The sequence below is a fragment of the Dermacentor silvarum genome, chromosome 1 (assembly GCF_013339745.2).
Source record: "Dermacentor silvarum isolate Dsil-2018 chromosome 1, BIME_Dsil_1.4, whole genome shotgun sequence".
Lineage (NCBI taxonomy): Eukaryota > Metazoa > Arthropoda > Arachnida > Ixodida > Ixodidae > Dermacentor > Dermacentor silvarum.
This window is the reverse complement of record NC_051154.1, coordinates 124,161,650-124,186,533: the sequence shown is the minus strand read 5'-3', so window position 1 is coordinate 124,186,533 and position 24,884 is coordinate 124,161,650. Positions and strand designations below refer to the sequence as shown.

General features: G+C 45.9%; 1 protein-coding gene across 2 annotated transcripts in view; it reads right to left on the bottom strand.

Annotated features, from left to right (window-relative positions):
• The window catches only part of LOC119435991 (phospholipase A2 group XV), a 97,000-nt gene extending 82,618 nt beyond the window's left edge, over positions 1-14,382 (bottom strand). For both annotated transcript variants that reach the window (XR_007468494.1, XM_037702708.2), the window contains exon 1: positions 13,917-14,382. Coding sequence is in view for 1 of the 2 variants with exons in the window: in XM_037702708.2 (XP_037558636.1) it covers positions 13,917-14,052 (136 nt within the window). In the remaining variant the exon portion in view is untranslated. The remainder of the gene's footprint in view (positions 1-13,916) is intronic.
• Between the last annotated feature and the right edge of the window lie 10,502 nt (positions 14,383-24,884).

Sequence of the window (24,884 nt, the reverse complement as noted above, 5' to 3'; positions counted from 1 at the left end):
TTAACTCAACTGACTTGTTCTCTAAAATTTTCTTGCCATTGCAGAAATTTGAAATATCTCGCGGCGGAGTTACGCAAGTAACGTTCCAAGCGCCCAGCAACATTTAATCTCATAGTCACCAGTATTTAATAGACTTGTTCTTTCATGGTGGCGGAATGCAATAACGCCTGTATAACGTGCATTGGGTGCACGTTAAAGAACCGCAGACAGTCAAAGATAGTCCAACACCACACGACGTCCCTCATAGCCCACTGCGCAGTTTCGGGCCTATAAACCTCACAGTTTAGTTTAAATTGATGTTTCTTCGCGCTTTGTTGACGCAGTGTCCCTAGAACACGGCACGAATCAGCAATTAAAATTCAAGAAATTGTTTGATATGGTAAGAAAGGCAAACTTATTCCCATCAAATGTACATAGCCTTGCCCTTTTTCTTTTACGCTGCGACGAGAAAGTACTCAACGAACCAACTTTTTTGGTTCCCGGTGGAACAACTCGCTCTCCCCTTCATGACGAAACTGAAAACAATGCGTGAGTCCAGAGGGAACCAGCAAGAACAGGTGTGGTAATAATGACGTGTTGCAGCAGTATGGGCTGTGTTCCAATACTCGCCTTAGACGGCAAAGTAGACGGCTAAGCGGACAGCGGCCATCGTTCCATTTCTCATGAAGATGTCAAAGTAGACAGCCTCGCGAAGACAGCATAGAAGCCAAGAACGATGCAGGCTAATTCCCTGTCTAAACAAGATGGCGACTGAGCAGGACGCTTGGAAACTCGACGGGAAGGTCGTCTGCGCACACTAAAACGTAGACAAGCTTTTCTATACCCTTAATGTAAGTCGCATCGTGTTTTTCGTAGGTTCACAAGCGAAAATACTTAAAATACAGAAATAATGTCTACCTTTCTCAACTTTCGTTTTGTCGCCGCGAGGTGGCAAAGTTAGTTACACTACATTTAATTTTGTTATCAACAGGAATTAAAGACGGGAACGGGTAAAAAGGGCGAAAGCTCCTGTTAGTACAGCAACGGAGCACTCCCCTTTTCAGCTTAACTATACGGTAATATATTTTTTTTCTACATCAGGGGACATATATACAACGTGCGAAGCGTTGGAAAGTTGGTCGCGCTGGTTCTTGAAACCTGTTAGAAACTGGTTGGATGTGGTTGCTGGTATGATAGGTCGCACTCAGGATCGGGCGCAAAATTGAACCGTTTGTCCCCTGGTTTACTATCCTTCTTATATCAAGAGTCATCGTATCTTCCCGCGCGCTGAATTCCCAAGGTGTCGCTGCTTTACCACGCAGCGTACTGTTGAATTGCACATGCGTCCGATGTCCATACATTGCTTTCGGCACTTATTTACTTTGTGCTTCTCGCGTTTCGGATCCGGCACTAAGCCGCCGATCAGCACCGCGTTTGCAGGCTGGCTCATGTTGTTACACTGTGCTTCCAGCCGGAGCATCTGTAAAATGTACAATCATCTACTTTCAGACGCCGCAAGCACAGAAGCAGCGCGATAATTAAGCCCTAATTAGCCCTCACCGAGAGCGCGAACGGAGGAAAACACGCGCAGCGCGCCGATGCCGCAGGCGCACTCGCGTGGCGGGAACATGAGGGATCTCGCTACCCATCATGCGAACACCTCCTGCGGCGAAAAGCGGCGCACAAAACCATCTCCTCGCATTCAACTTCTCGATCATCTTTGTCCTGTATCTTCACAGCGCATGAACGTACGTACTGTTTGTTTTGCACACGTTCAGTTCGCACACTTGAAGTGAGAAACCATTTATAGCGAACGGAGCAACCACACTGCTGATTATACTATAGTTGCCTGCATGGAGCATCGATTTCGTGACACACATGCGACGCTGCATTTTCTTGCAGACGCAAAGAATCGGGTGCATTGAGTTCCAACGCGAAGTAATTCTGCAATATTGACACGGAAATTCAAGAGCCGAATAAGCAATTTTTCAGGGCACTTCGGTCGGGTCCGAAGCGCGTGTCGCTGCTTTCGAGTTGGCTAGGCATATATTTCGGTTTCAAAACAGTACGGCTTCTTAAGGCTACCGTCCATACAAATAATTCAATGCATAAAAAATCGTCAGCGTGGCTTCGTTGATTTGTGGCATCACAGTGAAGTTCCCTATTCATTTTAATTGCTGGATGGTGAAGGCGATCGTTGCATTGCGAAGATCTGAACCATCGCCCGGCGACGATCGCTGCACCGGTCGACATGCACCCGCCTGGCAAATATACGCCGTAGGAAAGATGGTAGACGCGGCCAGCGTTTCCAGGTCCCTATGCGTTATAAATATCCCCTATTGTAGCAATTATGAGCCCCGGACGAATGTCCGGACTTCAGGATACGTTTAAAGAATCCCACACGATCATGACAGCTCTCCTGTGATATACTGAAACGCATCAAGAAAATTCCAGTGCCACCGAAGGAAGTACTGGTAACTCACTGACAACGTTAATAAGCCCCCCCCCCCCCCCCCCCCGTCACTTTGTGCCCTGCTTGCACTAATATGTGACGAACGCAGGAACGAACCAACGCAGTCGGCCCATTTCTAAGCACAAAACTGCTGTTCGCAGTAAAAACAAGCAAGACGTAAAGAGAAGTGGTGAGAACCGTAAGCTGCGTCCTAAAACCGACGACTCGGTGCGCGTGAGAAAATCGGAGCTGTCTCGTGGCACGCTAATCTGTCCTTCCTTCCGGACAAGGCACACGCCGTAGGTGGCTCGTACGACGACGGAGACAAGAACGCGCGGCGACGGAGACAGAATCCAAGCTGTCTCAGCCATACGCGAGAACTCCTGCCTCATGATAAAGCCACCTTGAACACGTGGCGGTGTAGCCTCACGCAAGTGATCCTTATCGCACTGGTCTGACGGCAAGCACTGCGGCTTTCTAGGTCGTGCTAGTCGGCGAGCCCCGCCTCCAACCAGGGACGTGTCACTCAACCGCGCCGGATCGACTCGCAGGGCGAGCGAGACTGCGCCCCAGATGTCCGCGGGGCGGGGGCATCGCGACAAGGAATACACCAAAATTGATCCGCCTCTCGGCTTCGAAGGCAACATGTGCGCCACAGAGCCCTGGCTGTGAAGTCGGAGGTCACGACCTCTTCTCCGCAGCGCAGGTTGCACCCTTTGCCGCCAGCTTGTCATTAATCAGGGAAGTGTAGCGTGAGCCGTCTTCCAGTTAATTAGTCCCCAGCATGCACGCTACATGTGCTGCCGTTTTTCGCCTGACTCAGACAACCGCGTTCCTTGTTCCGAGCGCTTAGCGACGCTTGTGACCAGCTCTGAAGTAAACGGACGACAGCGACAGAAAAGAATGAGAGCGCAGGACGGTGCTTTCCTGCACTGCGTACGACAACGCTCAACCTGGTGACCTCAGCGGTGCATGCGATATCGCGCCACTGCTGTCGTTTTCGAAAAGAAGGTCCTTTGAGTCTCACACGCGAAGGAAACTAGTACGCTGCTCTCGCGAGTGACAGGAGTGCGACTGAACTTGCGAGAAAGGCGACTGAAAGATTAACTTCCCCGCTAATCCACTGTTTGAATTTAGTCGCGAACAAAGTTTTTAACCAATTAGTCTCAAGTCGTGCGAAACCTAAAGTCAAGAAAGCTGTTGACTTCAGCTAGTTGGCTGTGACCCATACATGCGAATAGTAAATGACGAGGAGTAAATGACACGAACGCCTCACTGGCTTTCTTTTCTTTGTTTTTATTCTTTCTTTAAATTCTATGCATCTATGTTTTCTTCTACTTGCGCTCTCTTTTCCTGTCACTTTCCCGCAATATGCATATTTTGCTGCGTTCAAAATAGAACTGTCAGTGCAAAAATAGAAAATAAAAACATATCAAATAGTGTTCTGTGTGGCATGACATTGTGCATTTCATTCCCGACCGCGGCAGCCTCGTTCTGATGCGGGCGGAATGCAATGAGCGTCAGTTTACTGGGATTCGAGGTACACCTTAAAGAACCCCGGACTTCTCCACTACAAGGTCTCTCTCTTATCGATGCAGCTAGTCTTTGGGACAGAGCTTTCCATTAGCAACTATTAGCCAACGCTCGTGTCGTTTCGTCAGTTCATTTTTAGGATCTAGCGCGGTTCGCAGAGAAGGTTCGCGAACGCCGCCTTGTTCGTGGCGGTGATTTCAGCTCTACGTTGTCAACCAGCACGATAGTACAAAGTACTTTCTAATGCTAAATTCCTAACTTCGTTCTTTTTTAGAGTTTGCGTATGTGAATAGGATTACAAGAGGACGATAAATCGCCTTAATTATTTTCGTAGACAGTCGGTCGCTTGCAGATGGACTTCGAGTTCGCGCAGGCGACGACACCAGTAGCCGGTGCTTTGGCGCTATTCACGTCATCTCGATCACACCACCCCTGTCCTTTGGAAGAAAAAAAAGCAAGGACAGAGAAACAGCCAGAACAAGTGATGGTGCTATGTCTTGGCCGTTGACGGCTTCTGAGCTATACAGATAAGCCATTTCTCCCGCACTGCCGACTGTTGTACTCTCGGGCATATCTCGCAAGCCTGTGTGCTTTTACGCAACTGGCTCATTTCGAAAAAATATACGGGGCACGATATATTTATCTCGTTCACTGTGCCGTTTGGTTCAAGGAACACGAAATTTCCGTGGCTACGTGTGATCTACAATATTTCTTCGCAATTAAAAGCAGTATGATGCGACGTATATATACCTCACTTTAGGCAAAGAAAAATTTGCTAATTTACTGGCGCTCAAAAATAGTACAAAGAGGAATAAAACGAAAGGCTCGGTTAAAAAACGCAGTGTGGTAAATGTTACGAGAGGAGAAAGAGCGCGGAGCATACGTACTGGTGCGGTGCCTCTTAGGACTCACAAGCGTGCACGCGTCTCTATATTCAAACCAACGTATGTGATTGCGTGCGCCTTTTGCACGTCTTGTAGAGCGCTACGCTAATAATATGTGGTTAACTACGTAAATATATTTATGTTAATGACTCCGCATGCATGAATCACGTACATACCCCTGGTACCAAAGGGTTTATATATCAGCACGTGATCAGCAAAACTAATAAAAATAAAAAAAGATCGTTCGTTGAAGGCGGCAATCAAACGCATCCGCTTCTGCAGTGTGTACCTCGCCGTGCGACCACCACCCTACACTCCTAAACTCCGGGACGAGCGGATAGTTAGGTAATAATTCAACTTTTTCCCGACATCCGTGCTTCGAAAACCGTTGTAGTCGGGTGCACATGTACCGTACATGCTTACATGCTTATAGGGGGCTTTCCGGGACGGACGTGAGAGCATTAACATGCAGATAACAATTCCTTATAACCCTTACAACATACTGACACGCGAGATCCCTAGGGTTTAAAACCACGAGCAGACCTAAATTGCAGAGTATAAAAGGCCAAGCTAGAAAAAGAACTTGCAATATCTGGAAGGCAAGTTTTCTTGAAACACTGGAATCTAATCTCTCTCTCATACCAGTTCGCGCCTCGCGCCACTGTAGGCGCACTGCCGCGCAAAAAGGAAGTGTCTTGTACTGGTCGACCTTATATGACCATAACTGGAGAGCTGAACTTTAGGAAAAACACCATTTATTTTCCTTACTACCTTATCATGCCTATTTAAAATACGCGTATAAGTGATGTATGATCATCTGCATGTACGAAGCACTGTCTCTGCGTCCTCAAATGGGGGTAGGAGCCTCGTCAAGCTGCTAAAACAGTAGCTTCTTGCTCCCATGCAAACACTTTTCTGCTGACCCTGTAAGGAAAATACTGACTGAATAACATATGTCAACTTTGACTTTTTTTGGGGGGGGGGAGGGGGGGGGGAGGGAGAGGGGGGGGGTAATTTTTTATACCGTGAAGGAACGGTTGTTGAGCGTGTCTAGCATGGTGGAGAGCACTATTATTTGAGCACGGAAGCAAGATGACTGACAGAGAAAGTGTGCGACCGTTTCTCTGCATCCGACAAACTTCACAGTTGGAGCTATTCGATCAAGAGACTGATGTTCTGTTTCAACGGACGGCACGCTTTCTCTAAACGCCTCTTGCACAGCCTCTTGTAATTTTTCTAACAGGCTAGCGTACTCGTGCAAGCATTGCAGATAACTTTAGCACTTAAAAGAACACTTTGACAACTTAGCCTCACGGAAAAGTCGCTTTTGTTATGATAATTTTCTAATAGAGTTTGAAAACCAAGCTATTCCCGTATCGCCGCGAGTTCCAAACGAGCGGCACATACATTTCGATAAGCAGCTTATTTCAATGAGCAACCTAGATAAGCAAATAGCGACTTGTTTTTGTATGAAAGCCAGTTTTCTTTAACTGTTCAATGAGATTCAGAGATACCAAATGAAACAAAATGTAATTGAAATTAGAGTTTCCTTAGATGTATTTTAGAAAAGCCAGCTTTTTGTAGTTTTGAATGTATTTAATAGAATCATGACGAATAGCAACTGGAATAAGGTTTGACATGCTATGCTCACAAAATGTCATCAAACAAGATTGTGATTTAAAGAAATCAGGGCTCGGAACAAGAACTAAAATGGAGGATGTTATTTATCCAACGTGTTCGGTTATTAACTTTGAGTAAGGTTAATTTTAAGGACCGTGTCGAGAAAATCCTTAAAATCAAGGGAAGCTGAAATTGTTCAGGGAATTATAGGGGAAATTAAAGCCGTTAGGACCGCATGAAATTCACTCGGGGAAAGTGAGGGTTAAAATTAGCAGTGGGGCAGAGAGCAGGTCCCGCGCAAAATAACCATCATGCAGTACACGATAACATGTGTTCATAACATTTGTGCTTAAATGGAAGAAGAAAAAAATATTGCGCTTTCGCAGTTTAGTAGATTCAATTTTAAAGTACTATAGAAGGAACGCTGTCGTTCACAGGGAACTATTACACCACTTCCCCGACGTCCCACCCGGTAAAGTAAATTAATTACGTATCTAAATTTATCATCTACGGCAGTTCATGGTTACCACAGTTTTTTTTTTTTCGAAAGAAAAGTGGTATGTATTTCGTCATCAACACTATACTTTGATAACTATAGGCACGGTTAACGAAACTTGACTGGGCTGGAGAGGAAAGAGACATGCTTGTTTGAAGGCATATAATGACTGATATATCTTTACTTCAACTATACGGAATCAGAATAAGCGTTGTACGTACATTGCTTATTGTCGAGAATGAGCTTGCTTAATGGGTTTTGAAAGTAGAGTTACACATTTAACCATACGAGTAATAGTTCTTCCGTGCTTGGTGTGCTGAATAATCTTCGCGGATCGAGAAACATGCGTTCTTAAACTCTGAAGCTGCCGACAGTATGCTAGATTTTTCTCTAAATCTTAAAAACTGGACGATGAATGGTCGTGTTTTGGCTGGCTGAAATCGTCTTATATTGTACGCGTGTCCAATCTTAAGGTTGCTCAGCGGTACAGAAAGTTTAAATAATGACACGCCACGACGAAGCTCCGTCAAGAGTAGGTCTAATTTCAGTTAAATATAGCTCCTTACTACGGCGAAACAATGAATTTTGGCTATGCGGGCTTCCCATTTGCCTCATTGCGACGACCCATGCATGTATAGCTGGGCGCGCGTAAAGTGGACTACCCCAAAGTTGAGCTGTTTGAACTCTGAGACAATATACTCTGCCACGGTGTGCAACATGCGGTTGATTAGGAAGCACAGGGCTAGCAGAATCGTCCTTTATGAAGAAGGCAGGAGCACGGCTCAGCTAGAGCTGTCTAATCTTTGTAAAATTGACTGTATTAATTTTAAAAAAAAGCACAGAAGGGCGAAATGCAGTGTCAGTACAAGATAACGAAATATGAGCGGTAAGCACTCACTCGTCCTGTAGGTCGATTTGTGCTCAAATATCTGTACTACCATGGAAGCAGTCGTAGTGGTGGGCAGTAGGGCATCCGCAACCAACAAAACAGGGCCTAGTGGTTACGCAGTTGGGACAAGATCCAAGGGATCGAGTTGAGTATAGCTACCATACGGAACCAGAGCGAGAAAGTGAAATGTGGTACATGCACAGGTTAACCACGTGAGATGGAAGCGAAGGAAACAGACACGCTCACGAACGCGCGTTGTCTTCCTTGCCGTGTGCGCGGATTTCACTAGGGCCAGGCTTGCGGCCGTTTAAGGAAGGAAAGTGGCAGGGGATAGTTGAGTGCGCACAAAAGTGCGAAGCAGCGGCGCTTCAGTCTCGTTTCCACTAAGGGCTCCACCGATCGCGATTTGGTTCCCAGCTGCGGTGGCCGCATCTCGATGGCGGTGCAATGTACGAATGCTCATGTAAGGCGATTTCGGAATCAATCAGGAGGCAGCAGAAGCAATGCTGTTGTGCGTATAGCTCGTCTGGGTTGTGCCGAAATAAGGTGTTTTATTTTAGCTGCGTCAAAGATCGCCTGTGGCAGGTAGCACAGTTCTAGCTGATGAACTGAATTACTTGGCAAGGCGGACATTACTTCTACGAGAAATCAAAATGCTTAATTGAATAATTAACATAATTACACTAATTAGCTATTTAATTACCTTACGACACATACAGCAATTAACTAATTGTAGCCAGTGAGTTCGCGAGGCTATCCACTTGGAACGAATTCTCGGGACTACGCCACTTTCGAGATATTAATTTTCAAAATGTCCGACGAAGTGCATTGGCGTTCCAGTTACTTTAGGGCTTCCATGCATGCGACAGCGTTTTCACTAAATATATATATATATATATATATATATATATATATAAGTGGAGCAACAGTGCATTTTCACCACGAGTTTGGCGGCGGATATCTCGAAACAGGTGGCATCCTCAGAATTCGTTCCAAGTCAATGTGCCTTGCAAACTCACTAGCTACAATTCGCAGATTGCAATATGTGCTGTAAATAAACCCTGTAATGACGGCACACATAAATATTCCCCAAGAAATGTTTATTATCTGCCTGAATGTGCAAAACACATCAAGAATAATCATAATCAAGGGAAAGAAAAGAAAAATATTTTACGGAAACTTTTTAACCAATAAGAGGGAAGGAAACTCCAGGCATAAAACTGCAAGTGGGCTTCACCCGAACCCACCAATGGCTTCGTTTGGAATTTGTACAGACAGCTCTCGTCGTATGTGAACCATAGGTGTGCATTTCATTTACTTCACATCACGTGTGTGACACCAGTGCATCCCCGGAGATCTTGCATCGCTCTGTCTCCTCTGACCACACTTTCAAAAGAAAGTGAGCCGCGTGCCAAACTACTTCTTTCTTGTCCGGTTTTCCTAGTCTAATCCAACAAATTATGCATGCTGCCTGTCATTCAACGTTGACCGGATACATGTAGCCAGAAACTTTGTAAGCAACACCGAAACTCGACAAGAAAAAAATGATGTTATGTTGCCTGTAGGCAACACTCGTCAGTAAAGAGTTAATTAGTAAAAATACGTAATTAGTGAAATCTTGTTAATTAGTCAAGTACGCACTTGATTTCTCGTGGAAGTAATCTACGCCTCAACGAGTAATTTAGTTCAAGGGGTTAGAATTGTGCTACCTGCCTTAAGCGACATTTGAAAAATTGGTGCAGCTAAAATAAAACGCCCTATATATAACTTGCATTGACGTGCGTGTTTTTTTTTTTAAGACTTTATCAAGTATGATAGATGCGCGATGTCACAACGGTACACGCTAGTATCCGGTGTGCATCAAATACAGCTTGAGCCGCGGTCGTTGCCTCAGAAGAGCCGCTTCTGTAATCCACCCAGCGCGCCATACTTATCTCATGCTGAGATGGTTCGTTATTTTGGTCGTGCGCAGTCTACTTGCTGAGTGGGCGGGAAGAACTACTTCCAAAACACTCCACGGGGAAGGCGCAGCTCAATGGATATGCAACGCCCAGCACCAAACGCAAACGCTTTGGTATTGTGAGAATGTATTGTGGAGATTCATACATCGGGTCCGGACGTGTACTCGCTCGCTATTCACGCAATCACGGGCGACCTCGATTTAAGGAGGAAGTACTTCACTGTGAACGAAAGTGAAAGCTATTGTTGTAGATATGGGCCAATGCGATAAAACGTACTACAAAAGATGAACGGAACGTTTAACTATCATCTAGATATGGGCATGAACGGGGGGGGAACTTGGAAAGATAAACTGTTTTGATCTCGTTACTTCTTTTCGTCCTTGACATAAAAACCCCGCGCATGACTGAGTCAAATTTAACCGATATACGCGCACTGGCGTTGGTACCACGTTTTGAGTATGCCGCACATCACTTTAACCAAGTTCTGTAACATTTTCGACATCGAGTTCGTTCCGCTTGAGCAGCAGGCTCGCCATCTATAGCCTGTCGCGGGACATACGAAGGATTCGACCATAAAAAACGACCGGAAGGCAGTCCTGTTAAGGTTCTCCTTCACCGGTATTGAGCAAAAGCACGCTTCGGTATACAAGCCAGCCGCATTTCCTCCTTTCTCGCTCTCTCGTCTCTTCATGCACATTTGGGCCGGTGTGTCGATCTAAATTGACCGTTGATCTCGGAGTGCACAAGTACGCGTGACCTATGAAGTCAGCAAATCTATGCAGCATTCTTCAATACTTTCGGCTGATGGCGTCATAACGAGTACGCCGTCCTATCGAGGTTCGCTTGAACCTGCAACATCGACGTGGTGCCATAGGTGTGAGTCAGCGTCACAAGCTAGAAAATGACCTAGAGATAAGAATAAGGCCGGTTTCTTATCTGCTAAAGCGACGTCATTATTTTTTTTTATGTGTGTGTGGGCTTACTTGCGGGCGCTGAGGTCAGTGTAGGACACTTTCGAAGCAGAAACTAACGATAGACAACAAAAAGGATGACAACAGTTTATCAGGAGGGTAGCCGCTATGTGCGCCGATCTTCGGCTTTCACTCCCCTTCCCTCTTCCCCAGTACAGAGTAGAGCACTTTAGCTGAGGTCGACCTCTCTGTCTTTCCTATCAATAAAATCAATCTATTGAACTCGAGGGTGGGTGCAAAGCAGGCGAGAGAGAGAAACAAACGTTTACTCAGGCGAAGAAATTTTTTTTTCTCGCATCCTGCGCTCAGAGAATGTGTTGCGGTTAGGCGGACATATGCTACATGACGAACAAAAAATGGCAGAAAAACGTCAGCGCCTCTTTAATCGCGTGTAAAAACCGTGGTTGCTTTGTTAATCACTGCCAGTGATAAGACCTGATAAATAACAAGATTCTGAGCTCCACACAGCAATACGGAGCAGAAACTGCGAGTGTCATCTGACGTTATAGAAGATCTTTAGTTATGACTAGAGACCGGATTTTTAGGCACTAGAAAACGCTGCTTTAGCAGGCCTAAAACGAGCACTAAAGTTGTCATTTAGGGCAAGTATACGAGTATAAACTTCGATTTATCCAAATCCTTCCAAAATATACAATTGCTCGACACAATAAACGAAGCTGCAGGCTAGCTGAAATATAGAAAGCAACAGGACCGACAGTCGTATAAAAATACACCAGTTGCTGGAATCTGTGACAGTAATGCAATATACAGGAAGAATGAATTCTACAAATATACAACAAAAAATAGCACACTCTAAGGGAAGTAGATACGAAAACAGTGCATAAACAGACATTAAAAGTGGCCACCTGCTCCAAGTTCAATTACAAAACAGCTTGGTAATACAAAACGAGCAACCGCGTACGAAATCTTATGTTGCAAACATCAGCCGCTATGTTTAATGCACTACAGTGTGAACGAATTGTAGAGGTACGACGGGATAAGCGGTAAAAGTAACTACACTCCACTATTTGTAAATAAATACTTTTTTCCACTCTTTCTTGGACATATTAAATATATTAATGTCTTTATTTTCTTGTGAGTTAAAACAAATTGTAATGCGGTGTACCAGTCTCTTCAGCCAATAATTAGCACGGAAGAAACGCACAAACCAGTAGAATGTTTGCCCACTATTATAACTTGGTTGTAAACTCAGGCTCGGTGTGCCAACATCCTAAAACAGGAGTGTGAATAGGGGCACGCGAACCAGAAACTTCTCTTCCAGTTAACCTCCCTGCCTTTACCATCTCTCACGCTCTCTTGAATACGAATCTAATAGTCTTTGCTATCCGATTCGTATTCGGTTCGAGAATGCAATATTAGAACATGTCGAATATTCGCATCTTTTCGAGTACTGTACACATACGGAGTAAGAACAGTTGTTGCATACTGCAGGCAGCAGGACCAATGCAAGTGGAGATTGTTCAGAACGAATGAGACTACTCCCTGAGGACCGCGCTTGTTGCGCAGAAGTATCCGTTCCTGAGCGAACACATGCAAATCACGTCTGCATAGCCGGTTGCAGTCGTTAAATAAACATGGCTCGCCTTTCGCAATCTGCGAATTTGTTTCGATTTAGTCAAAGCAATTTATTATTTGGCCAACTGAACCACGTTTGGATCCTTTAGAACGATGTGTGCGGCTGTAGTATTACCCTTTGCTCAATGCAAACACAGTTCTACTACGCTCATCTGGTGACGTGCTGTTCCTTTGTTTTATTACTCTCATTGTCACAGGTGAACCATATATAATGAACCTTCAGGTGTTGTTGTTTTTCTTTCTTTTCTTCATTTAACAGATTATCAGTTGACATTGTGTAACGGCATTGCATTTATAAAATAACGTAAAGAAGCCCTCTTTATTCAATTCTTTCTCCTTCTTTTTAGCCAACGGACTTCGTGCAACCAATCTATTTCACTTCGTTCATGAATTGGAAATATTCAGTATTCGATATTCGAAGGTCGTCTTTGTTAGATTCAAAAATATTGGTATTCGAACGCCCCTAGTGATTTATTCAGATCAACTGGCAGGTATGTTAAGAGTAGCAACCTCCTCTTCTGAAACCTTTGCTTATAGCCCTCGTCATTTATTGGCTTTAACTCGTCTTGACTGCAAACTGTGGAGATGCATTACAGTCGTATATACCCTTGCTAAAGTCTTTCCCGGTTGGACAAGCACTCGTCGAAATGTTCTTTCTTTTCTTTTTTCGTTTTTTTTTTTTCGGGCATAAAACACGGACAGTGAGTGAGTAACGCTCTTCCCAGCGAGGAAACAGCATTGAATTTACCGCAACACACACATAGAGACGCACAAACACAAAACTTCCTCTACAAGGAAGAAAAAAATTAAATTCAAACAGATGCACAAATGCACGTACACTAGCGCTAATACACTACAATGCCCCATTTGTCCGCGTCTGAAGCAAGAAGAGTGACGCCGTAGATCTCCCTATTTCGTCCGATGATAGTACCGTGTATTATCGTTAATTCCCCCACCCATTAAACCCGTAGGAAAAGTGCGTGTCAGCTAGACCTCATATGGAGTGGTGCATCTCTTTATACAGTACATTGTAAGCGATCATCATCATTAACAACAGAAAGGATGAAAGGATACCAAATGAATGGACTGTGCTCATAGCAGGCACCCAGGCGTGTTCGTCAAAGAATGTCAGCACCTCGTAACCGATTTCACCCGCTTATGCGGAAGTCCCTTAAGCGGTTACACTTTCCACAAATCCTGCATCACCTGACGCACCGCACAGCAGCTTGTGTTTGAAAGTACAAATGTTAGTTTAACGGGACACTTATCCAATGTTTAAGACCACAGGTTCACTTATGGCCGTATATCTAGATACTTTCACCCAGTCAAAACAGAAACGAATCTACATGAGATGTCCTACTACAGACACAGTACAGGCCAAGTAATCATCGCCAGAAGCAAAAATACGAGGAGGGGGGGCAGCACAGACATACCTCAACCACTCGTTGAGCATATCGTGCAGCATCTTCCTTAGCAACACTTTGTTCAATGCGTAAAAATATATGCGTCCATTGAAAGAAAGATTTGGCACATACCTAGTATAAGTGGATGTTTTTTTGTAGAGAATATTCTGTTCCGCAGCCTTTCGAGGATGGTGGCACCGTCGGCGTCTCCAGTGCTGAAGAAGGCGCACAGAATCGAAAACAATGCAACTTTCGCTACCTTCGACATCGTACTGGCGCTGTGAGGAGACGAAATCACCTTTAGATACGAGTAAGAACTCTCGGGAAAAGCAGAAGTAGAAAAAAAAAAAAAACGATGGAAATCCTGTCACAAAAGCGAGCTCCCTGCAGATGACAGCTCGTGTGCAGCGCCTGCGCACGCCCGACAGCCCAGCACGAGCTCACTCCGATCAGCGACGAGGGATGCGTACCGACCGACACTCGGGAGTCGCGGACCACGGCCTGCCTCTCCGAGGCGCGCGTTCAACGCAGGCTCCCGGCTGGCTGCTATGCGCCGGCCGCCCACGCGTGGTCTCTTTTTCAAGAGCTGCGAGCAGGACGAGAGATAAAGAGCTGGTAAAGAAAAAAAAAAGGGGGGGGAAGAGAGACGGGCGAAGGGACGGTTCGCCGCGAGACGAACACAAGAACGCAAAAGAACGCGCGCGCACTCACACGCACTCACACGCTCGGGAGACGACGACGCATTCCGTCGTCACGTGCAGCCTCAGTGACGCGTTCGACGTAGTGAACACGCGGCCGTCCATTGGTCGCCGAGCGCGAGCGCTTCGCGAGGCGGGACAGTCAAGCGAGGCGCGTCTGCCAGCGTACGCGCGCTCGCCATATGGCGTCGTCCCAGCACCGGCGGCGCCCCCGAGTTCCTCGGACTGCGCGCCGCACCCCGTGCCCTTCCCAGAAGAGGGCGAGCGGTCCTGCCCTTGGATTAGGCTCGCGCTCCCTTGCACGCATAAACACGTGATGGCTGCTTCTCACGATGAGTAACAATGGAAGCGCGCCATACCGGTGAACCCGGGGTTATTGCTTTCTTTTTTCTTTTTCTTTTTTTTTGCTGCTCTTCGGAACTGCAGTCTAGCGCCTGGACGAAGAGACAACCTGCCCTGCGCAAGAAGATCAATGACCGAAGCCACTGCATCGCCAGGCTCTGTTCACTCATCGACGGCGGCAGCGGAAAGTGGCGAAAACCACCGTTATTTTCGGCTTCGAACTGCCCGCGCTACCAGACAGCCGAATATGAAGCCTGAGGCTTTATTTATTGAATTTTACTTTTAAAGAATGAAGTTTCAGCTACCCGCCGTGGTTGCTCAGTTGTTATGGTGTTGAGCTGCTGAGCACGAGGTCGCGGGATCGAATCCCGGCCACGGCGGCCGCATTTACATGGGGGCGAAATGCAGAAAACACCCGTGTGCTTAGATTTAGGTGCACGTTAAAGAACCCCAGGTGGTCTAAATTAATCCGGAGTCCCCCACTACGGCGTGCCTCATAATCAGATGGTGGTTTTGGCACGTCAAACCCCATAATTTAATCTTTTCTAAGTTCCAGGTATTCATCTTGATAGTAATAATGCTAATGGTGATGATGGCCTCAAAGACAGAGTCGCATACCCACTATGGGCGAGTTGTCAAAAATCAGGCGGAGAAGACAGAATGCATTACTGGAATGGACTATCGAAGGATAGCAGTGAATCAAGAAATCTTGTTCGTCGTCGTTTTTGGCTGGCGTTGTTATTCTCTGCCTGAAATTACTGTTATCCGTGAAAGGGAGATTGGTCAAAGTAGGCCTTGTAATCGCTAACAGACTCAATTTTCGCCCAACATATTTAGGTGGCTATACCCTATGGTGTTTGATTGTCAGACCTCCGATGACCGAACACCGCAGGTCTTAAAATCCTATCGTGCACCTTGTTTTCTAATTTTTTTTTTTTTTTGGGGGGGGGGGGGGCAGCTTGGTTAACATTAGCTGGAACACCTTATATAAAACATTGACTTTCTTTATATTTTTTTGTTTGTTTCACAGATTGTCATACGGCACATTATAGTTGACTAAATGCAGGCAGGCCTTCTTCGTAAAGAAGCTGCATAAAAGGGGTCGTGTTCTCTGGGATTGTCTTACCCCGGCACCTCTAAGTTTACCTCTAAGCACTCTCTTTCTCTTTCTTGGGGACTTTGTCCCTGCATGCGACATAAAGCAACTAATAATGATAATACAAAAAGAAAAGCAAGAATGCACCGAAAAAAAAAGCTAGTCAGTTCGTGGCGGGGCAGCACGAGAAAAATATATTAATAACGTTCGAAAGGGTCAATTGACAGGTCAGTGTCCACGTAAAAACAGTGCAGGCTTTGTATACTCATTAGCGTGAACTCAACACGCACAAAGAAGGAAATACGCATAGATTGAACTAGTCTGTGTCTGGTCCGAACTAAAGGTTTACAACAACACGAACTGTCGTCCAAACCACCACAGTCTAGTGTAGTCATGCACCGTAGAGTAATCATCTTCGCAAAAGAAAACGTGGCCGCAGGAGCGTCACCCGAGAGACTTCAGGTTCACCACCACACGACCAGCTGTGCTCGAGTACGCCAGCGTCCGAAGGCACCGTGCCAAAATGGTTGGAGTTCAAGGAAGGCGAACTGAGCCCTTCGCACGCGATCGAGCCAACTGCAGTCCAATCCTCTCAAGTCAACTTCAGGCAAAGAAGTGGAAACATGTGCTTCTCAATACTTCTCCACTCCTGTAGAGAGAAAGAGATGAAGCATGCAGTTCATTAATTGGCATCGCCATTGATAACTTTATCACACCCGGACCTATACGCGAGCTGAGTGACGATACGACAGCACATACTCTAACATCAACTGTTCTATAGCACGTCCAAAAGGCGGGCTCGGCAAGTGTAATACGAGGCTTATAGTCCCGGTCGCGACTTTCCAGTTGCTAGAAGATACAGCGGGGGCGTGGCACTGCGGGTCAAGTGACTTCCGCTTAACACGTGTTGTCATGGCAATCGTGGAGCTCCTAGGCGCTTAGGGACATAATCGCTTAGGGACTTTTGAGGCACTGGTATGGCGCGGCGGCTGCTAGTTACTGAGCGCGGCTCTCTTTCTCTCCGGGACCGCGCGCAGCGACCTTGCCGAGCGCAGCTTGTACGTGCGTAGGGAGCGAATCGTTTAGGGCGCGTTTAATGTCGGGCGGTGTCTGGGCCACGCCGGCCGCGCTTTATTATTGTAGTGTTTGTTCTAGTGGCGGAAATCCTTGCAGTAGTGGTGGTGTGGCATGACGGCTTTTGATCTCGGTGAACTGTGGTGGTGTAAACAAGCGGATTTACAGGGTGCGAGAGAGAAACGATGATATTCCTAAAAAAACGCATCACTGTTTTGATGATCCAAATATAATCTCACTATCAGGGAGGGAGCAATCTGCCTGACTGGAACAGTATTTCTTTATTTGGGTATGTTGCTACGCTGCGCACCGCAATACCCCAACGACCGCCGCTTCGCGTCGGCGCCCGGCAGTGCAGCTTCCGCCGCAGCACCGGGGTTCAAACGCGAGCAGTATCCGCTTGTTTACACCACCACAGTTCACCGAGATCAAAAGCCGTCATGCCACACCCCCACTACTGCAAGGATTTCCACCACTAGAACAAACGCTACAATAATAAAGCGCGGCCGGCGTGGGCCAGCCACCGCCAGACATTCAACGCGCCCTATACGATTCTCTCGCACATAGGAGCTGCGGTCGGCAAGGTCGCTGCGCCCGGTCCCAGAGATAAGAGAGCCACGCTCAGCGGAGACCAGTGCCTCAAAAGTCCCTAAGCGATTATGTCCCTAGGCACCTAGGAGCTCCACGATTGCCATGACAACACGTGTTCAGCGGAAGTCTCCGCTGTACCTTCTAGCAATTGTAAAGTCGCGTCACCGGTCAACGCCGAAGGGCCACTGACGGACCTTTTCCCAGTCGCGGGACGATGACGGCGACGCTTCTACGCTGTCGTGGGAAGTCGTTGGCCGTCAGTTAAGCGACCCGTCATCGTTCGCGCGCGAGGTCAGCAGCGCAACCTCCGCAGTCCTGCCAGCACTGGCTCGTCACCAGTCCAACTGCTTCGGGCCGCAGGAGCCGGTTGTGGACACCAGCACGGCCCGTAGACTTGAGTGGCCACTTTGGCAGTTGTACAGCAGACCGCGGGCACCGGCACGGCCCAGGAACGTCAGTGGCCGCTTCCGCAGCAGTACAGCAGACCGTAGATTCGAGCTGGGCCTCGACTGCGTAAGCGCTTGAACTCCCGAAATTTTGGAGTGGCACATCGGCCATGGGAACCGTCTCCTAACGTTTCCAATATCACTGAACCTGTTACCAGCAGCAGTCCGAGCGGCAACATGGTGCGCACGGATCTCCCACCACGAGACGTGTGCTATACCAGAGCTTTACAGTCCTCTTTCGTCGAGCAAGCAAAGCTCCCGGGAAATACGAAATTTAACTGTGATGTGACGTCAACTCTGTAATAAAGCAGCGCAGCAGTAAAATAATTTAAACGAAAGCAGCGGTAGAAAGCCTTAGGCAGGATATGTAAGACGAGGGAGAAAAAGCCGTGTCTCTCCAATTTTTCTCTAAGAGAAATTGTTCGCGCACATTGCTCCATCCGACACCGCCCGAAATAGTGCAATACTGTGTATTATATTTCGCCAGCTATCGCGTCACTGCTTCGTATTACGAACAAAACTGTTCTCTTTTTTTTTATATGGGATTGGGTATGTTGAAAGCAGAATGAGGGACATAAGTCATTTCAGGCTGCGTAGTAACGATATTCTACCGCAGTTAATTGTTGTACGGTGACTCATATTTGCATGCTTCTAGTTTGAGTTTTAGCACTATTTCCACCAATAAAGAACTTCGTAATCGCTCATTTTTCTTCCTTTTTTTCGTTATTTTGTTCCGTCATAAAGCGCACGCACTTAGGCATCTCATCCTGCCTCGGTGTACCCAGAGAAGCGCTAAATCGTGTACACGTTGAGAGACTGAGAAGTTTAAATGCAAAGGCACAAGTACACTAAATCCATCCCGCGGCCTTGCGTTCAAATTGTTTTGCTACTTCACACCTTGCCGTGCACTGCCTCATGTGTATATGCAGCAGCTAGTGTTCCTGTGGGGGCCATCAGGATATTTTTAAGGTATGTTTCGCGCCTACACTGCTAGCTTGCGTTTATGCGTGACTTCGAATCGTTGGACACTCGGCCACATCACGCCAATCTGTTTCTTAAAAAAAAAAGAAAGAAAAAAGAAAGTATCCCGTGGGGAGCAATTGCCGAGCCAAATTAGCACGTAAGCATAAAATGTAGGCTGAAAACTATCAAGCGACACGGCTCGCACCCGCCACCTGCGCGGCCTGGGCGAACGGTAGAGCGCCCATCTCGGCTGCGGCAAGTAGCTCCTATTTGTGTGCTGCAGGAGAGAGTTTCTTTTTCTTTCTTTCTTTCTTTCTTTCTTTCTTTCTTTCTTTCTTTCTTTCTTTCTTTCTCTTTCTTTCTTTCTTTCTTTCTTTCCTTCTTTCTTTCTTTCTTTCTTTCTTTCGTTCATTCGTTCTGCAGTATTTGAAGCAAGGCAAGTTTGGAATTTAAAAAAAAATCTAATGTGACGTGCTAGGCGTGACCTGCGACGTCGTCTATACTGGAAGAGAGACTGGCTTCTGTGAAATTAAGGACGCGAGGGGCTTTCGTTTGAACCTCCAGCAGTTTTCGTGCCGTAATATTTTGTCTACGACATCGTCACCGTGTTATTTATGCACCGAGCTTGTTTCTGTGCAATGTCCGAACCTGGTGCGGGACCCTTTAACGGCGACAGAAATGTAAGACAGTTCGACCAGTTTCTCTGTTGGCAAGACCATCCTGTTGCCTAGAGGCAACAGGATGGTCTTGCCAGAGTATTCCGATATCCCCTTCGAGGTGGTTCATCTTGATTTCGCTGAAATCAAAAAGAAGGGGGAGGGAGTTAGGAAGAGAGAAGCATTCCTTGTCGCCGTAGACGAGTGCACGCGTTTTGTCGCCGCCAAAGCTGGAAAAGAGGACGCAAACTGCGTGATATCATTGCTGGAACGAGAACTCTTCAAGAACGTCAGAGTCGTCGTCGCAGACAATGGCCCAGCCTTTAAAAGCGAGAAAGTGCGACTTTGGGCTGAGAAAAGAAATATCACCCTTCGTTTCCCAGCACCTTACCATCCGGAAGCGAATTCCCTTGCAGAGCGAATGATAAGGGACTTGAAGATGTACATACGATTATACACCGAATTCAAAGGCGGCTGGAAATGCGCCTTAGAAGGAGCCGTAGCGCATCACAACAGATCATATACCGCGGGCCTGGGATGCAGCCCACATTTTGCGGCGTTTGGCACGAGCTCATGGCTTCCAGCGGATCACGAACTGGGTTTAGTGAAACTAATTGATCTGAAGGAACATCCCAAGACTTCTCAGCAGCTACAAAGATATAGAGTGACAATGAAAAAGAATTTTGACCGCAGACACAGCACAAAAATGCCGGAGATTGAACCAGATTCGTGAGTTCTGGTTCGAAAGGGACTTGATTCGAAAACGCCCTTTACAGGACCTTACTATGTCGTCAAGACAGCTAGACAGCAAGGACTCCTGAAGGCAATGTACTACCAAGGACCCAGTGAAAAAGTTGAAAAGGCTTCAATTGGGAATGTGCTGCCGTATTATCCTCGTGGGGGCCAAGACAGCTGATTGGGAGTGTGTGGCGAACCACATCGCCAGCGTAGTTATGAAGAAAGACGACGAAGAGGTTAGACGGAAGAATGTAGTAATAAATGGGTTCTACGTATACAGTACCCTAGTGAAATCTTTACATTATTTAGCATCCGCATATTTATTGTTGATCAGTTGCCCACTCCCTTCTGTAACGCCTTCAGGCCTTGAAGGTATTCAAATAAATGTCGTTGGCAGTCAGTAAGCGGCCCGTTAACGCAGCCTCCGTTGGATTGCCAGCAGTGGTTCGTCACCAGTCCAACTGCTTCGGGCCACAGGAGCCGGTTGTGGACACCAGCAAGGCCCACAGACTTGAGTGACCACATCGGCAGTGACACAGCAGACCGGGGACACCGGCACGGCCCAGGAACGTCAGTGGCCCGAGCGCTTCCACAGCAGGGCAGTAGACCGCTGTACATTGTCACGTGGTCGTGACGGTCAAAAACACAGTAGCGTTACACGCGCCGCAGAACAGTTAATCATACGCTCAGTGTATTATTATTATTATTATTATTATTATTATTATTATTATTATTATTATTATTATTATTATTATTATTATTATTATTATTATTATTATTATTATTATTATTATTATTATTATTATTATACGGTGTTTTCTTTTTACTGCACCTTAGTGGACGAATTTAGAAAAGCCATTCGCAAACAAGCGATGCGCTCGGAACGAGGAAGAAGCAACTCGGCTAGACGGTCGGCCTGGCGACGCTGCGTGTTCGGTGCTGCGTGTTCGGCTCTGGGGGTTGCGGCCAAGGATTGAGTAGTTTCTGACTCTATTTTGATTGTTAGCCGTTTTAGTAGAGTACTTGTTGTCTAATAAGTGCTTTTTTTTCAATCAGACCAGACAGATGTCATTTTCGTCACCAGGGCCAGGGGCTTCCCTCTGGTCCGCCTCTATACCCTCGCAGGATTTACCTGTGGATTTGTTTCTGCGCAACGGCGTCAGATCAGTTCCTGTGGCTATCGTCCCAACCAATGATGGCTTCATACGGATGAAGAATCCGAAAGCGATTCAGGCGGAACTGCGATCGGCGACAGCCCATTTCCTGAATATCACAGAGGTCCGCCAGTTTGGCAGAGGAGGTGTTCTATGCTTTTCCCCAGACCAGCCCTGTGTACAAGACCTTCTTAAGTGTTCCACGGTTTGCTTCAAATCCGGTAAGGGCATTCATTCCACCTCACTTGGCGTGTGTGAAAGGGCTGGTGCGTGGCGTTGATGTTAACATGACACCAACAGAAATATTAGAGATGTTTTCTCCAGCAGGTGCAATTTCAGTCTATCGATGCGGACGTGTGGTAGACAAGAGCAAAATTCCTACTGAATCGGTCATTGTAACTTTTGCAGGAACAGATAGACCAACAGAAATTAAGGCATGGCCCCTAATCTATCAAGTGGAACCTCTATCCCCTCGTCCTCTCCAATGTGTCAAGTGTTGGCGCTACGGACACACTATGAGAGGATGTAGGTCTGCTCCTAGGTGCCGAGTTTGTGGGGAGGAACACAATTCCAGCGAGTGCACCAGCAAGGAAGAAAAGTGCTGCCTCTGCAATGAAGGCCACTCTGCTGATGATATGAATTGCTCGGCAAGGGCACGAGAAATACAAGTTCTTGAAATCATTGAACGAAGACGTTGTTCTCGTCAAGAAGCCATATCTGAAATGCAGGCTAGAACACAGGGATACGCAGCTGTCACAGCCCGTCATACAATCGCCACGGAAGCGTCTCTGTCAATTGCTATTGCTGATGCAGTCGAAAGGGCAATGGAGAAGGCCATGGAGCGACTAGCTGGAAACCTTTGTGAGTCCTTGTCACAAATCCTAACTAACCAGATGGCGCAGATATTCGGCACAACAGCAGCTATTAGCATGACTTCGCAAACTACTGAGTGTCCAGGAACATCAAATGAAGAGGTAGCGCCTAAACTCACGTCCCAAGATGATCAAATTGCTGGTCCATCTGTTGATGTAAGCAAGAACCACAGTGAAGGCATCAATGTGGATGCAGAAAGCTCAGATGAAATGGACATGGACCCACGATCGCTAAAGCGATCTAGATCCCCTTTGTCGAAAACAGCCACTTCACTTATTCACTCAAAGACGAAAAAATACCTCAAAGACAACCTTACAAAGAACGATTTCTTAAAAGACAGCATTTTAAATAAAGCAGTTACTGAGTCAATCCTTTCGCAACCATAGGGATTCCTCAAAATTCTTCATTGGAATTGCCGATCCATTCACTCTGCCGTAACAGATTTATTGTATTTGGCATCGAAATTCTCCCCGGATATTATTGCACTGCAAGAAACATGGCTTTCAACACATCAATCTTTTCATATAAATAACTTCCGATCTTTCCGATTAGACCGTCCTTCGAAAGGCGGAGGCTTAGCATTTTTCATTAGTAATAGAGTTAGTCTTAAGGTGAAGATTTCATATAAACATATGTCCCCTGAAAGTGAAATTTTTGCCTTAGATGTAACCTTACCGGGCTGCCTACCATTCACTTTAGTAAATGTATACTTCCCTGCGGGTGTGCAAGACACTCGATGTTTGGATTCCGCGGTGTCGTCATGGTGCAAGGATAAAATCCTTGTGGGAGATTTCAACTCCCATCACACGTGTTGGGGTTTCCGAACAGATCTATGTGGCAAACGTTTGTGGGATTGGTCAATAGATAACCATATGACTTGCCTCAACACCAGAATTCCTACATTTATTTGCAATCGGTCGCGCTCAGCCTTAGATTTAAGTTTCATAAGTTCATCTCTCACTAGTTCATCTTGGGCAGCCTTGGACTGTGCCACCAACAGTGATCACTGTCCAATAATATTTGAAATTGCTTGCCCGTTAATACCATCGTGCTCTCAGATCCGAGTATTCGTAAACTACAATAAATTTAGAAATGATTTAAAAGCACATTTGGCTCACCATTCTGAAGAGCGCGAAGAAACAAAACCTATGAAAATTTGTGCTGTAATCAAACGATCATACAAAGAGGCTGAATTTATTGTTGAGTCTGCCAAGAGAGCCTCTCATAGTCCTTGGTGGAATCCAGACTGTACACGCCACTACAGACGAAGAAAAGCAGCTTGGAAGAAACTACTTTATAACCAGTCCCCCCAAAATTGGGCGGATTACAAATTTTACGCTGCTGTATTTAAACGCACAGTAGCTAAATCTAAAGAAGATTATGATAGGAAACACTATGATTTCCTTTCAAATCCCAAAAACAAAAAGGCACTGTTTAGATATATGCGAAATCGAAAAATTCTGCCACCACCAATTAATATTGATTATGCAACTCTATCATCGGATGAAATGATAAAATCACTAGAACAGATTGCAAAAGGCCTTGAGCGTAGATTCATGTCGTCTATGTCACATAACTTGCAAAAACCAGCCCTAACGTCAGACTTCAACGAAGTTACTGTGCCTGAATTAGCTCAAGTAATTCGAAACTTACCCTTGTCAGCTCCAGGTCCTGATGGAATTACAGTGCATATGATAAAATTTTATTCGAAATATCTCCTTGTGACCTCCTAAGCATTATAAACTATTCTCTAAAGAACGCCTGGATACCACACGATTGGAAACTAGCTAAAGTAATCCCGATACCTAAAAAACAAGGATTAGGTTACACCATAGAAAATATTAGACCTATCTCTCTTACTTCTAATATGGTCAAAATCATAGAGAGGATTCTACATTACAGAATTACTGTCTGGATGTCGGATAATTTAATATTGAATCCAAATCAAATAGGCTTCAGAGCTGACTGCTCTATATGGTGTGCCCATGCTGATTTAGAGAGCCGCATACAACTCGCTAGAAAAAGAAGACAATGTGCTGCTTTAGTGACATTAGACATAGCTAAAGCATATGACTCCGTAGAACATACAGTTTTACTGAATGTACTACGGAATCATAATGTCCCAAATTATATTATTGCGTGGTTGGCAGAATTTTTGAGATCAAGAGAATTTTATTGCTTTAAGGATGGCTGCTCTTCCTCTAAATTCAAACAGACTCGTGGTGTCCCCCAAGGAGCAGTCTTATCTCCAATATTATTTAACATATTAATGAGCTCCATTCCAGCCAATCAGGACGTGCAAGTTTACGTTTATGCAGATGATATTGCATTCTTCGCGTCCGATAACGACATATATTCTTTATACCAAAAATTGCAGAGATACTTGAGTATGCTTGAGGTATGGCTTCAATCAATTTGCATGACATTAAATGTAAGTAAAAGCGCAATATTGGTGTTCCCACTAACGGA